The following is a 16,226-nucleotide window of genomic DNA, read 5'->3' as shown; positions in this document are numbered from 1 at the left end:
AAAGGGAAGTTAAACCGGGGTTAAATTTGGCCTTGTCATTACTTTGCAGGACCCATGATTAAGGGAGAACAGATATATTCACAGGGACTAATTTACATGAATCCATGACATATAGAATGCAGATTATAACACTGATTCATAAGGCTAAATGAGCCACTATTTGGGGAATTTTAGCTCTGCTATACATTATATTATACCTTTTTATTGTCACAAACCAAATACATCATATGGTATCACTGCATACAAATGTGTTACACTGTCAACCAGCAAAATTTATTTGTTCTCAAATTACATTGCAACGGTTCTTGCAAAACCATATTGTAGCTTCATAATACTTCTATAGAATAAAATATTAGTGCTCTAGCACAGTGATATATTCACCTATGGGACAGCATCCAGGGCAACATCTAGTGGTCAAAGGACAGAAAAAGGTGTGTTTAGTTGGATGACTCCCATACATATCTTTGATCACTGGCCTCAAGATACCAGGCACTGGGGTAATGGCTTACTTCTGGCCATTAGATGGAGTGGGCTGACCCAGTGTTTGTAATCTTGACCTAAGGCAAAAAAAAAGGAGGGGGAGCGGGGCAAAAAAAAAAACATACTGAAAAATATTGATCAAATCTGGTCTTTTACTCACAGTATGGGTATGTTCTACATGTTAGATATGTAAAGTTAGGGACTTTAGGGGCAGATATGCTCTTACTGAGGACAGCGATATGCTTCCCACTGAGATCAATAAGAGTAAGATCAGGCCCTTAAAATCTCTGTAGGGCCATTGAACAGTCCATTAGAAATGTAATGTAGGCCTAACTGATGAACAATTTTTTATTGTTAATAGGGTGAACCTGGTGCCCATGGTGAAAATGGTAGCCCAGGACAAGCTGTGAGTATTTGCTTTTGTTCATAATGTAGAAAATTGCTAAATCTGTAAGATATTTCTCAGCTAGCTCTTCTAATGTTTGCCAATCACTGTGGTTAATTTTGTTAAAGTCAGTCATCCTAATATAACAGTGCATGTTTAACTGGAATGACATTCTTTGCCTGATCAGAATTAAAATCTGAAACCTATTCCTCTGAAGAATATTAATACAGTGATGGAGACAAAACTGAAGTCATGTCTTGCTCAGTGAATGTTTTGCCTCACATGTACAAAATAACTAATTAAATGTATTCTTCCAGGGTGCTCGTGGCCCTCCTGGTGAAAGAGGAAGAGTAGGTTCTCCTGGACCCGTTGTAAGTGACTTCATATCTGTATATTTTACTTACCATAACTCATATTTACTGTGCCTTTTGCAATAGGTATTCTTTAATCCTGCATCAGAAGTTAATTCTCATATTTTTGTCCTGTAGGGTTCTCGTGGAAGTGATGGCAGCGCTGGTCCCACCGGTCCTGCTGTAAGTTACAACTCTGGTCATTTGTGGCAGAGGGGTGCTGTTTTAGGTCTTGTAGCCATCTCCTGAATTATGCAGAATTTCCCATTGTTCAATGAGATTATCTATGTGGCCTTTTCTGTTTATGATTGTCTGTTAACCAACAGGAAGTCAGTAAAATATGAAGTATAATGTCATTTTTAGTCACCACTTGCTGAGATTCTCAGACATTAACTTGGTAGAACATACCTGACATCTGAAAGGATCAAATTGTACTCTCATTTACTCATTTATATACCAAATGGACCAGGCAGCTGGGATTTTATTTTACTTTTCAAGGGCAAAACCAGACCATTTAAATTGTTTCAAAGGCAATTTTTTCACACTGAAACAAATTCAGACGAGTTAGTACTAATGTAAAATCCTAACTAGTGGCTGACTTAAGTGAAATCACTCTGGATTTACACTGATGTGAGATCCAAATCAGATGTCTGTATGTGCAGAATTACTAACTTCGGCAAATCAAATTTCAATGTGTAGGTGATTGATCCTCCTCAAGACTTATTTTTTAAAAAAAGCAAGTGCTTTTCTGCTTCCATTCTCCATGCCTCTCAAAATTAAAAACACTCAAAAAGTCAAGATGATGGAAGTCAGCAAATGGCTACTTTTCATGCATATTACTTCTGGTATGGATTTTTAGCATACATTACTGGGGGGGGGGACTAATGTTAGCAGATACAACCATTGTGGTTATTACCTCTGGGTTAAAAATCATAGAAAAGCGGGATCACAGTGGTTCCTTCAGTTATATAGTACACTGTATAGAAATAGTCTACCAAATTCTCCTCTCAGTTACACTGGGAAACCCCATTGACTTCATTTGGATCTAGGGGGGTTGTTACTGTTGATGAGTTACCCCAGTGTAATTGAGAGAAGGTCTTAGCGCAATAGAAACAGAATGAGATGATGATGGTACCAATAATCAGTGAATCATAGTTATGCTTTCCCTTAATAATTTAAGAAAAAATAACACTTTTTTGTGTCGCTAAGAAGAACAAAATAAAATGAAGGCTATAAATCCACAAAAACAAAGAGATTTAGTGCTATCCCTAACTCATCCAGTTGTGTCTAGGTACTGTATGCCAGAATATTTGTCCCATAATAATTCCAAGCATCAAGTCTCACAGCAGCACCTAGATATGACAGGGCCAGTGGAATGGCAGGTTAATGCTGATTTTTTGCCATTTTTAAAAACTATTATTTAGTTGAATAAAGATGTTTATGTTAATATCATCCTGAGAGTCTATGTCACAAATATAATACAATTTGCCACCCTTAGGCCACACCCCAGTTCTGTATTGTTTTCAGTGAAGTAGAGATTGAAACAGTTGAATGGTTAAAGAGCTGCATAACTGTTTAAATATGGCAACCCACAGTGAGTAGTGCTAACTGGGGATTACCACAGTTACAGAGCATAAGTTGTCTCCTATTCATCACAATGGAAGTGAAGTTGCATATTGCCTCATCCACCCACAAATCCTGGTTTCCTTTTGGAGATGATCATGGTAACTGTTGTACAGTCCATTCGCATCTTAGGGTCAAATCCTGCCCTCTGCTCCCCTATGGCCAGATCCATCACCTATTGAAGACAATGGAAGGACTCACATTGACTTCAGTGGGAGTTGCTTCAGGTACTAGAGTGCAAGGTAATGCAAAGAGCTGAGGGAACCTTTCCCTCTCCCATGCAAGCAGCTGGCCAGTTGCCCTACACAACACACATGCCTCGTGCAGTGGGGTGTACAGTTGATAAGCATCAGCAGCAAGGAGTAGCTGGTGCACTGCTCCTGGCCAGAATAACATGCTCCCCCTTTGTTTGTTGTGATAGTTTGCTGTGAGGCATTCTGCCTGGCACTAGCAGATGGTTGCCTCTGCCCATCCTATACCTTCCTGCCCTGCTCATGTGTTTTGGTTCTAGGACAGGAGTCTTCCCTCATTTATAAAGTCTTAATCCACACTGCAAATATTATTCAGTATCAATCCTATTTCTAATTGTCACTTCTGAGATTCAGAAGATGTATTGATAAGTCATTGATCAGATAGATACATTTGTATTTTGCCATATATTTCAGCAACTAAGATGCCTGTGTTTTCAGTAATCTCTCTAAACACTTTGTCTCTTTCATTTTGTAGGGCCCCATTGGTGCTGCTGGTCCTCCAGGTTTCCCAGGTGCTCCTGGTGCCAAGGTATGAATATCTTCTTTTAGAGGAAGGTGAAATGTACCATCTAATTCTTATGCACAACAAAATGTGCACTCACATCTGACACTGCAGGACTTTCAAACCAAACATTATTGTTACAGGTCAGAATGAGGAAAAATCCTAATAATCTTTTGGAAATACTATCACATATATACATAACATTTTGAAATATGGCAGCTTTTCCACACAGCTAGACTATTTTAATTTATTTTTTCCTAAATAATCCCAGGGAATGTTTGCCCCAAATGATCATAGGGAGCATGTGCCCAAAAGGATTACATAAAATATGTCGATTGTATATAGGATTGTAAAGTCCAGCTGTGGGCTCTTTGGTACAAATCTGTTCCATATTCAGCACTCAAACTGCATTGGCATTGATGTAAACTGAACTTCTTGGAGCAGAATGAATGCTGAATAATCAATAGAGGAAATGCCAGTAAGAGACTCACACTCTGGACCTGAGAGTAGGATTTCCTCTATAATTAATAATAGATTAGATGAAATCTGAATCTAAGAAATGAACAGATAAAGGCACTTATGGAGATACAGAGCTTGGTTCATCACTGCTTCACTCCTGGTACAGTTATGTATACCTGTGACAAGTGGAGTTGAAACATGCCAAATCAGCATGGTAGCATTTTACATCCACTTCATACAGGTATCAAAAACTACACAAGGTGCAGACTGGTGGCAAATCAGGCTCCTTATTTCCTGATTTCCAAAAATTATTATGAAGAACCTATAAATCTATCTTGATTCATATTTAGATCAGAATGATGGAGAATTATTTGCTGAGATCCTTAGTCTTTGCAAACTGAAATACTGTATTGAAGATGAGGATACACGCAGGCCACATTCTTGATAGAAGGCAGTAGCTTTAGAAACCCAAAAAAACCTTACCCAGAGTGTATCCAGTAATAGCAGAGAGTTTGTACAGTCAGTTTATGAATACATAAGTAATCAGAACATTTATGGGTCCAAGGGCTGAGTTTTAAAGATTCTGTCTCAGCTAAGATAGCCTCTAATTCTGATGAAAAGAAAAAGGTAAGATCCCATAAAAAGGTGTAATTGATACCCTGCCAGTAGCTTATTATAAGTTCAGATGCCAAAAATTAAATTGGACATCCATTGCCTGGAGGCACTTTGAGACCGATTCACGGTTGCTCTGCACTTTGTCATTATTTGCAATAGTGCAAACCGGCTCTACAATTGACCTGCTGTGTGATCTTGGGTAATAACATATGGTCTGATTTTTCAGAGGAGCTGGGGACCCACAGCTCCCATGTAAGCCACTGACTTCCATGGGAACTACATAGGCTTCCAAGGCTCAGTGTCTCTGAAAATGGGTAAAAAAGCTATGTCTACACCATAACCTAGGGGTGTGATTCCCCGGATCGTATACATATACTCAGGTTAGTTCTCATTGAGCTGGCACAAGTATAAATAGCAGGGGTAGAGGCAATGGAGGCACAGCTGAGCCATGCCGAGTACACACCCACCCACCTAACACCAGTTGGTATGTATTTGGCATGGCTCAGCCATGCCTCTACTGCCACTACTCGTGTTACCATAGCTACAGTGCTAGTTAGACTCATGCTGGCTTTCATCGAGTACATGTACACGAGTTGGGGAATCACAGCGGAGCTCATAGTGAAAACATAGCCTCAGTTTCTTCATATATCACACAGCAATAACAAATGTCAACGTTTATTATTAATCTCAGGTTGCAGTGGTCTGAATAGTATATGCTGAAAGACACCGTGCTGTGGTATATCACTGCACTGTGCTTGTAGATGAAAGGTCTGATACCGTTTTCTCAAATAGGGTGATATTGGAGCTGCTGGTGCTGTCGGTCCCAGTGGTCCTGCTGGTCCAAGAGGTGAGCCTGGACTTCCTGGTGCTTCTGGCCCCGTTGGCCCTGCAGTAAGTTTAGCTTCAATCTTGCTATCAGCAAATGTGAATTCTTGGAGCTTGGGGAAATAAGCAGAAGATTATGTTAACCAATACTTTTGTCTTTCTTATTAGGGCAACCCTGGTGCTAATGGCATTGCTGGTGCTAAAGGTGCAGCTGTAAGTATCTCTAAATTCAAGCTGAGTTGCTTCAGAAAGCATGTTTCAATTAAAGTGACAAAGATAATGAGATTGTTATGTTCTTTCTTTCTTTTTTGCTTAACAGGGTCTTCCTGGCGTTGCTGGTGCTCCTGGTTTGCCTGGTCCTCGTGGTATTCCTGGACCTGCTGGCCCAGCTGGTACAGCTGGTGCTAGAGGACTTGCTGTAAGTGGCATAGTCTATAATATATATCTATTTTATAATGGCCAAAGTATGCACACTTGTAAAACCTGCTGGATATATTTTATCTCTAATGGCAAACATTTTAGTTTTTCTTTCCAAGGCATTTCAAGTTACACATAGCAGCCCACTTCCACGTTTTGCCACCGATTGGCTTGTTGTGACTTAAGAATTCATATGTCGCACATCCTTCGGGTGTGATGACCATAAAGCTCAGTAGTTCTTGCACACTAATGCTATCCAAACTTGTGTAAGGCAGAAAGATGCAACAACAGTCTTAATGCCAGGCCCTTGGCTGGTATAATGCCAACTGAGGAGCAGGCCCTGAATGCTTTAGGTCAATTGATGTTATTTTAAATTACCTTTTAACATATTGTTTTCTATGAATGTTCCATGTTTCTTAAACCAAAAAAGTCCATGAGACACATACCAGGAATGGCCCCTGATTGTCTATCAAAATAGAACGATGCAGGATACTCCCATTAGATTATTTAATAGTTCTTTGCTGCATAGAAAGCTTGCACAGGTGGAAAAAAGTAGTTTTTCAGGGTGTTTAATTCTGTGACTTCTTTGCTTGACTCTAGGGTGAGCCTGGACCTGCTGGATCCAAGGGAGAGTCTGGTAACAAGGGTGAACCTGTGAGTATGGTAGCACATGAAACATGTTTCAGTGAATTAATTTTAGTGTAGCCTGTCGCACAAGATTCTGATCTTTTTCTCTATTCACATTAAAACAGGGTGCTGTTGGTCCACCAGGTCCCGCTGGTCAAAATGGTGAGGAAGGCAAGAGAGGCCCTACTGGTGAAGCTGGTGCTACCGGCTCCCCTGGTCCAGCAGGTCTAAGAGTAAGTTCTCCTTGCACATTTCAGCCATAAGAAGGGAAACTAGAACGACAAATACAAATAAAGAAATGAGGAGTCATTAATGCTACTATCCGTACTATTCTGGCTAAGTTGAGCCCCCTACAACAGAATATGCCCGTTGAACAGATATTGTATCCAATGATCTGAGCCATTTTCGTATAGTACATATTAATGCTGAAAATTATACTTGTCCTCAAAGTATATGTTCGTGGTTGGTTTCAATTATTGTTGTTTGTTAAATATTTATTGTTTTTAGAGCCCCACAAATGCACTTAGCCCTTTAAAAACACATTGATACACATAAATGTAATTGAAAGCCAGGGGCTCGATCCTGCCAGGCTGGTGAGTATCTCTGACAAGGTGCTGACGGCACCTCCAGCTGGAGAGGAACAAGGCCAGCTTCCTCCAGGAGGCACTCAGCCCTTCATAGGATCAGGCGCTCACCCGGAGAGGAAAGAAAATGGAATGTTAATCCCATATGTGTTTCAGATGAAGATTAGTGGTTGGCTATAGACAGGAAGGCCCCGATATTGCAATCTGAGCTGCACGGGCAGTTCCTTGTACTCACGTGGAACCTCCCAAGTGTCAGTAAGGCTCTGCATGGGTGCAAGGGCCCATCTGCATGGATCAGATTAGAGGATCATGGCCAAAGTTTGGCCCCAGATCCAGAGCTGAATTTTACCAAAGACTGAGGGTGCTCAGACCAAAAGTTCTGATTCCACCCATTAGAGCTCTGGGATTTCCCCACTATTGAGGGTGCTCAGATCCAGACTCATTTGAGATACCAGCAGTTCTGGTTTATATTCTGAGCTTTAGCAAACTGCCTTAGCATGTGACTTAATCTCTTTTCCATTCTTAATCTGTTCTGTGTTTGTTATTCGTAGGGCGTTCCAGGGTCTCGTGGTCTCCCTGGATCAGATGGCAGAGCTGGTGGTATGGTGAGTTTTTGTACAATTTACTTCTAGTCAAATAGTGTAATGCAGGATTTCTTTACTTATATATATGGATGATACTTATGGCTAATTGTCTCTGCTTGGTTTTAATTTTTTTTATTTTATTTTTTTTTGTAGGGACCTGCTGGAAGCCGCGGTGCTCTTGGTCCCGCTGGTGCTAGGGGTCCTGGTGGTGATTCTGGTCGCCCTGGTGAGCCCGGCCTCCTTGGTCCAAGAGTAAGTCTGAACTCAGTAGCTTTGCTGGAGAATTGCAAAAAGGGAAATGACTTTCATTTTATGGGATAGAACTATTCAAAAATTAAAGGATATTTTTGTCCATTATCAGAGGATAACTGGCCAATTTCCATCAGCCTGTCATTATACAGATCTCTTGATATTATGAGTGCTTTTTTCAACAAAATGATTAAACAATATCAAAACATTTAGTGAAATTAAGCATTATTATATAGTGCTATCATGGTAGCAACTAAGGGCCCCAATCATGGACCAGGATCCCATTGTTCTAGGCACTGTACAAACACAGAACAAAGAGATGGTCCCTATCCCAAAGGTGATTCCACTGATTATTACTAAGGCTAAGTTTATGTCACAGGATCCAGAATCCCTGACTTCCAGAGACCTCAGTGACATTTTCTGCTTCAGCCCCTGGGGCCATGGGACTGGAGCTGGCAGCCAGCGGGGCCCTGGCAGGGTTCCAGCGATGGGCGACAGCCTCTTCAGAGTCCCCTGACAGCCTCCTCAGGGGGCCCTCCTCAGGGTTCCAATGACAGATGACAGCCTCCTATGTGTGGGAAGGAGGGAAGAGGGGGAACCCTGCAGCTCCCAGTCACCATGGTGGCAGGAGACACTATGGAGCTGCAGCAGCAAAAGTCACAGACAAGTCACAGCTTCCATGAATTTTTGTCTATTGCCCATGACCTGTATGTACGTATACTAAAAATAAACATGACAAAATCTTAGCCTTAGTTGTTACTTATACAATGTGATAATTATGATCATAGATCAAATTTGTGTGTCTGTTACAGTGTTCTCTAAGCCACATTGGCCCATATTCTTATTCACGCTAACTGAAAGAACAATAAATCTTGTCCATAAATTCACATGAGTTGATAGGTTATCTAGAACTCAATCCTGCTCCCGTTAAAGTCAGTAGCAAAACTCCCATTGAGTTCAGTGGAGCAGGATCTGGCCCTAGTCTGTCACTGTCTTCGTGGCATTGGTTTTATTCTCTCTAGTTCACCCTCTGTAGAATTTGTTTCCATCAGCTTTCTAATGAATGTATAAACCATTAGCTCCCAATTCTGCAAACACTTATACACATACTTAACTTTAAATTTGTGAATGTTTGCATTCACATTAGGGCCTAAATGAGTTTAACCAAGTGGCACACATATTATAAAATACAGTATACGGAATTAAAATGGCTGTTTTCAGTCTGTGTGGGAATATATTACTGAGTTCTGCTTTAATGTGGTTTTGGTGCAAACAATAGGAAATAAAGACTTATTTACTGCAACTTATTCAAATAGTATATAGAAAAAGCTGGGGGGGTTGTTTTGTTTCTGTTCTTTTTAATGATCTGAATGAATTTCATGATAATAAAACACACCCTTTCTGTTTTAGGGTCTTCCAGGTCAACCTGGTAACCCAGGCCCTGCTGGCAAGGAAGGCCCCGTTGTAAGTATTCTTTTCTTTTCACTATATTTTCCAAATATATATTAAAACACCAGTAATAGCTATATTTAGGAAGCTGAAATCTCATTGTTCAGCTTTAGCACAACTATGTTGAAAGTCAGTGAGATCATTTCAAAGTATCCTTTACAGTTATGTATTTTATTGCTCAAGGGACTGATCCAAAATCCATGGAGGTCATTGGGAGTCTTTCCATGGGCTTTGGATCAGGCCCATAATCCCAAAAAGTGAAATAACAATAAAAATACGATTACCATTGTCACAGAAAGGAGAAAACATACAGAGTGACTGTATATTCAGATATGCTCTCCACTTTTTAAAAGTAAACCATATGCATTAGATGTTTGCTGCTTCCCCATACAGGTAACTCTTTTCTTTACATCACAGAAAGAAACTGAACCATGGGCCTGTGATTAAAAAACAGGCATTCAAAAGTATGATTGATTTTTCTAGGGTTTCCCTGGTGCTGATGGTAGAGTTGGCCCAACTGGTCCAGCTGGTGTAAGAGGCGAGCCTGGCAACATTGGATTCCCTGGACCAAAAGGTCCCAATGTAAGTACAATAGAGCAGAGCTTTATAGTTAAGACTTGAATCTGCTTGCATGCCATTTGCATTGTTATTTATTGAGTATAGTATACTTAATGCTATCAGAACATTTTTGTCTCTAGTAATTTGTGCAGTAACCCAAAACAGAAACAATATTTTTTCAACAAACCAGTAGAAAATGTTTAAGGCTGTTATCAGATTAAGTGCATATTACAATATATGTTCATTTTAGTGCTGCTCTCTATATTTAATTGTTCTACAAACATTGGTCCCCGGTATGCATTTCAACTGTAGAGGAACTGCAGAGTCTGGCCCTCCAAAAGCTTTCTGAATATGCCTGAATATATACAGTCTGATCTAAAGCCCATTGAAGCCAGTAGAAATACTCCCATTGACTTTAGTGAGTTTTGGATCAATCCCATAGGTGTGATAGGTAATTTTTACACTCAACCCCCTGGGATTTATGGTGTTGCCTAGTGAAAGCCACCATGCACAGCATCTCAGAGAGCAGAACTGAGTCCTGCCAATATAGATGAATGGGGATTTGAAAAAAAGGACAAGGTAATTATTTCTATTGTATAGATGTTTTTTCCTACTTCTTCAACTATCCAGTGAAAAGGTTTGAAAACATAGGGATAAAGGAATATTATAATAGATTTTGTGGCATGGAAAATAACAATCTTTGAATGGCACTTTAACTGTTTCCAGAATGATGACTTGTTTAATTTGTTTGTGTTTCCCCTCTTCTCCCTCCTCTCCCCCGATTAACTGTAGGGTGAACCTGGCAAACCTGGTGACAAAGGCAATGTTGGTGTTGCTGGCTTACGGGTATGTGTATATTTTATCTAGTAACATATAGATAGGAGGCAAGAGAGCAATAACAGATATTCAAGGCCCCCACAAAGAGAAGATAGTATTAGTTTGTGCAAGTGAACCAAAGAATAACAGATGAAATAGGAGAACACTCTGTAAACATGTCTAACCTTCTGCCAGTACACATTGGACTAACGTTAAATGTGAATTACTCTGCTTGGTTCACCACATACATCAGACCCCTTCCCCTGTAAATTGATTTTGAAAAGGAAAGCTTATTTGTTTCCAATTTATCCCTCAAATTCTGTTTTCTTCATATTATTTATGAGATTTACTAAATCTCCAGTGGAAGGGATTGCTTTTCATTCACATGCTGCCATCAAGAACTCTTATTTTTCTATGGTTGATGGATCAGATTCATTCATATAACTTCACTGAAGGAAGTTTCACCAGGGATGAATTTGACCCCATGATTTCAAGTTAGTTCTAGAACCATAGCCATCCCACAATACAATTGTGAGCATTTCTGCTATCTTCTTACAATGCAGCTATTAAACAGAAATGGATAGAAATCTGAGCAGGATAAAGACTCTTATTAACTAGACCAGTTATAGGTACAAAATAAGCTGTTATGGCCCTATACTTTCAGAACGATTGTGTAATTCAGAAAGACAAGAAAACTTGGATTTATAAATGAGTCATCAAATGTTTCTCCAATACTGTATTTAGGGTGCTCCTGGTCCTGATGGCAACAATGGTGTTCAAGGTCCCCAGGGCGTTGCTGTAAGTAACAACTTCTACATCATAAACCTAGTTGCAGAACGTTCTTGGTTTAATGTTAAACTACAGGACTTCCAATATGAAAAGCCTTCTCTTGTATTTCCAGGTCCTAGTTAAGCATTTTTCTTTTTAATTCCTTCTAGGGCAATCCTGGTGCAAAAGGTGAACAAGGTCCAGCTGGCCCCCCTGGCTTCCAAGTAAGTAAATATTCACTTGCCAAATATTATCCCATATATTTTATTATTCATAGTAGCAAACACTATAGTTAATATTTAACTCTCCCATTCTTTGTAAGCCCACCTTAGCCCATTCAGAACTTTCTTAGTAGCTTTCTATGTAGCCAGCTGAAATCTCAAATATTTAGACTTCTTCAGTGTAACTGTGTCAAAGCACTCAATTTATGAATAAATGTCAAAAATATTTGGGCCCAGATGTTCTTTCTTTCTACCATGCAGTGGGACTACACAATTGTTCTCATAACTTAGAACCTGATCAAAAGCCCATTGAAATCATCTGGAGTCTTTCAGTGGGCTTTAGGTCAGGCCCTGAAAGCAAAACATGTCCCTTGATCTTTCACGTTCTAAACTTGGCCTCTTACTGCTGCTTTGCTGTAAGATGTGTAGGCTCTTCAGTAACAATCTGAAATGCATTCAGTATTTCAGGTAATAACTTTATTCATACATGTATTTCTTTTCATTTAGGGTCTCCCAGGCCCCTCAGGCCCTGCTGGTGAAGCTGGAAAACCAGGTGACAGAGTGAGTACACAAGCAGTAGTTTGCAAGTAGTGACAGTTGAGTCACCTAAGTGCTGTGATTAAACTCATACATAAGGTGAAGTAAAACTAAGTCTAGTTTAGATTCCCCCATTTACCAAAATGAAAAGTGTTCCATATTGTATGCTAATTTCTACCTAATTCATTATTAAAGGCAGCAACAAATCAAGACGTTCACTTAGCAATTGAGGAGTATTTCTTATTTCAAAGTTCTAATATGAACAAAGCCAAACACTGATCTGACTTACACTCTGTATTCCAGGTTGAATATCTTTAAAAATAGAGTGACAATAAATGGAAATTATTTGACAGAAAATTTCCATTCCAAAACTTCAGTGTCTGCTATTCTTCCGGAATTATTCTAGTTTTATGCCAGTGTAATTCCACTGAAATCTACTGAATAAAATTGCGGTAAATCAGTGGTGAAGCAGGCCTCCAGAGTCTGCAAAGTTTGAAAGCTAGACCTGCCAGTGCCATAGGATACTGTCTGGCTGCATGTTTGGGGAGGAAAGGGTCTCTGCACCCTTTCATCGTTACCCACCCTTGTGCACCAAAGGCCAGGTTGTGATGTGCCATCCTTATCATATGTTATTGCACTGAAAAGTATTTCTAACTAGTATTTAAAAAAAACAAATGTAAGACTACAACAATCATGACAAACCTGCTTTAGAAATCAGCTTAACCCATGTTTTTCTTTTGTCTAGGGTATTCCAGGTGAATTTGGTCTCCCCGGTCCTGCTGGCCCAAGAGTAAGTTACTCTTCATGGTACATTTTCAAACTCTGCCTTGATAAAGTTTTCTTTATTTATGTACATTTCTAATAAGACTTGATAAACTCAGGAGGAATGAGAATTCTCAGCCCCAGTGCATGCGTCAGGGCCTGCTAAACCTCCCATGTAGTGGGAAAATAATGGGGATGGCCTGCTGCTCCCTCCTATGTCATGTCTGACCTCTGCATATGCATAGAAGGCCTGGTCCAAAGCACAGTGAAAACAATAGATTCCTTTGCGCTATGGATCAGGTACACTGTGCACTAAACTACTGGCCATGACCCCAACACACTTAGTCACTTCCAAACCTACCTTACCTCCAACCCTAGCAAGATAGTGTAGAGAAATGCTGCAAAGACTTCTCTGCATTGCACAAAGTGATGCAGAATCCCCCTGCTCGTGCTTAGAAGTAGGCAAAACACTATACTTTGCTGTGGTGGGGATAGAAGGCTACTCCTGTTTTGGACATTGGTTCTTTAAAACACCTGTTTAACTAGTTGCTTTTCAAAATTTGACCATATGGCTACTAGCAGAAACAAAGAGCAAAAAGTTCATGGCAGTATTGCTCTCCTGCCATGCAGGAAAAGCTCTGATTGTGAGAAATAGTTTACATTTTATTTAGTTGTCCCTAAACTGCTTATCAGAAAACTATCCAGTTGGCTTCAAAACACTTAGAAGCTGGGAGATGCCTTTTTTCCTTTTAAAAATTGTATATATAAACACTTAATGTTCTTAGGGGTGATAATGAGCATTACTGAACTAAAACAGACAATAAAGATGCTTGCTTGAAAATTGTGATGGCCCTAATCCTGCGAGCTGCTCCATATGGGTGGACCCCCATTAGAATCCTAATCCTGCCTTCAAATGGGCCTATGGTGCATCAGTTCACAATTGTGCATATGGATCTTGTTAAGAGAAGTTGTGTGCACCCTGTCCAGAGGCAGAATTTTGTGCTTAGAAAATATTTGTATTTTAACTGGCAATCTCTCTCGATTAAAAGCTTTTGGGATTTTGTATTGGTAGGTATGTGTCAAAAACTATGGACCAGATTCTCTACTGCCTAGTGAAGTCATTTATACCTGTACAAAGTGGGTGTAAAACTGCCATTCTGATTTGTTTGCATTTTGCAGCCAGTTTGCATAGGTATCAGTGACTGCACAAGGTGCAAGGTCTTGGAAAATCAGCCCCTTTTGAAAGTGTACTTGGAATATATTTTACACAATGTGAATGCCAATGTATTTTTTTTAGTTTGCACAACTCACCTCAAATAAAGAGTTTGGTGCAATCAACCAGCCCTTTAATGGCTCTGCTTTATCAAGGACAATTCAAACCAACCTGTCTCTTTCAGGGTGAACGTGGCGCACCAGGTGAAAGTGGAGCTGCTGGTCCTGTAGGTTCCATGGGAAGCCGTGGTCCAACTGGCCCACCAGGCCCTGATGGTAACAAGGTAAACCTTTGCAAACTGCTACTGCTGTGACCACTGAAACCTTGACAACTGAGTGCGTAACTCCACTTGATGCTGATGACAATTACCTACATATATCCCTGAGACAGTGGGCCAGATCCTCAGGTGGCATCAAATGCCAAAGCTCCATTGAGACCTAGTATGTACTAGTTTGTTAAGCACTGAAAATTTTCCCTTTACAGAGGACGTGAGTGGGATTCCAGCTAGGAATCACTGATACAATTTCTGTTAGCTAAGTGTTCCATTCACCTCTTTTGAACTGGATTTATACTGTGCCTGACTCATTGTTCCAAACTTTCATCATTGTAAACATTAGCACCTGCATTTCTGTATCTTAATTACTGATATCTGCAAATATGGGAGCCCAATGATGAGCTGACACAAAACTGCCCCCACAAAAACAAAAGCCTGGTTGAAGCCCAGGTGAATCTGGTGCTTAAGTTTCACTTGACCCACAGATCAAGTTGCAAAAACTGAAAGCAAGAGCATCATTTAGTGTCTGAGGATCACAGCTAAAGTCACAGAGAAACAAGGAAATCCAGGCATTGTCATATCTTTGCAAAATCTCATCAGTAAAGTTGAATTTGGAATCCAGGCTCCATTCTGTCAAGACCTCCAGATTCTAAAGAGTCAGGAAAATGGTTCTGATTTGGGCCTATTCTCTAGTAGAAAATTGGGGTGATGCGAGAGGAGGGGGCGGGTTCCTGGGCAAAACGGAAGAGTAGTGTTTTGGAAGATCAGGTTGTTCACCTGAAGCGAAATTCAGCCATCGAGTGAACAAGCACTACTCCACTGCCTTCAGGGAACATTGCTGAAAGCAATGAAGTAGCACCCATTTACCACAGGGATAAATTTTAAAAAATCCTCTAAAATTCGAGGCAGACTATTTGAAGATAAGAATGATTTATTGAGCCAGTTCTTTCAAAAATTAGAAGAAAGATGGGGAATTCTATCTTAAGATAATTTTGCTAAGACCCTTACAGAACAAATCATTCCTTTCTTACATGTTCCCTTGTTACTGCTAGGGTGAACCTGGCAATGCTGGTGCCCCTGGTGGTCCAGGCCCAGCCGGCTCTGGTGGAATCCCAGGCGAGAGAGGTATTGCTGGTATCCCAGGAGGCAAAGGTGAAAAGGTAAGTCACCAGTTTCAACCAGTTTAATTGCAACTGAAACACATGTGCACAGGTTGTGGGGGACAGGAGAGGGGTGACTCTTTGTGTTTTTAAACAACTGAACAGAAAGGTCACCTGAATATAACTTTCACCAAAGCTGAAAAGTTACGTGAAACTATATTTCACAGACACTCACCACTAGCACATGAGTAAATGAGCTATTTTCTCAACAAAGTCATGATCCTGTGAGGTGCTGAAAGTCTCCTTTCTGATGTCAGCACCCTTGAATACCCTTGGGAATCAGTAGGAGTAGTGGTCACTCATCACTTTTCAGGACTGGGCCCCATAAGTGTATTGAGAGATCTATTAAACTTGTCTTCAGTGAGTCCTAATTACAGTAAGAATGGAGCTATGTAAAAAGGGCTCCACCTACTTTGCTACAACTTGTTGAGCACTGACCACTAGTTACAGGACCTGTAATATTTATGACATGTAGTTAGCAAATGTAGAACGAATACCGTTGGCAGTGTCATACTTA

At 40.3% G+C, this 16,226-nt stretch overlaps 1 protein-coding gene across 1 annotated transcript in view; it reads left to right on the top strand.

Annotated features, from left to right (window-relative positions):
• The window catches only part of COL1A2 (collagen type I alpha 2 chain), a 49,805-nt gene that overhangs the window by 14,666 nt on the left and 18,913 nt on the right, over positions 1–16,226 (top strand). The window contains exons 13-32 of the mRNA XM_038389436.2: positions 842–886; positions 1,183–1,236; positions 1,354–1,398; positions 3,565–3,618; positions 5,458–5,556; positions 5,659–5,703; positions 5,810–5,908; positions 6,508–6,561; positions 6,660–6,767; positions 7,670–7,723; positions 7,856–7,954; positions 9,362–9,415; positions 9,884–9,982; positions 10,751–10,804; positions 11,519–11,572; positions 11,713–11,766; positions 12,271–12,324; positions 13,046–13,090; positions 14,460–14,558; positions 15,602–15,709. Of these exons, the coding sequence (XP_038245364.1) occupies positions 842–886; positions 1,183–1,236; positions 1,354–1,398; positions 3,565–3,618; positions 5,458–5,556; positions 5,659–5,703; positions 5,810–5,908; positions 6,508–6,561; positions 6,660–6,767; positions 7,670–7,723; positions 7,856–7,954; positions 9,362–9,415; positions 9,884–9,982; positions 10,751–10,804; positions 11,519–11,572; positions 11,713–11,766; positions 12,271–12,324; positions 13,046–13,090; positions 14,460–14,558; positions 15,602–15,709 (1,377 nt within the window). The remainder of the gene's footprint in view (positions 1–841; positions 887–1,182; positions 1,237–1,353; positions 1,399–3,564; positions 3,619–5,457; positions 5,557–5,658; positions 5,704–5,809; positions 5,909–6,507; positions 6,562–6,659; positions 6,768–7,669; positions 7,724–7,855; positions 7,955–9,361; positions 9,416–9,883; positions 9,983–10,750; positions 10,805–11,518; positions 11,573–11,712; positions 11,767–12,270; positions 12,325–13,045; positions 13,091–14,459; positions 14,559–15,601; positions 15,710–16,226) is intronic.

This window comes from Dermochelys coriacea, chromosome 2 (assembly GCF_009764565.3).
Source record: "Dermochelys coriacea isolate rDerCor1 chromosome 2, rDerCor1.pri.v4, whole genome shotgun sequence".
Taxonomy (NCBI): domain Eukaryota; kingdom Metazoa; phylum Chordata; order Testudines; family Dermochelyidae; genus Dermochelys; species Dermochelys coriacea.
This window is presented reverse-complemented; position numbering and strand designations above follow the sequence as displayed.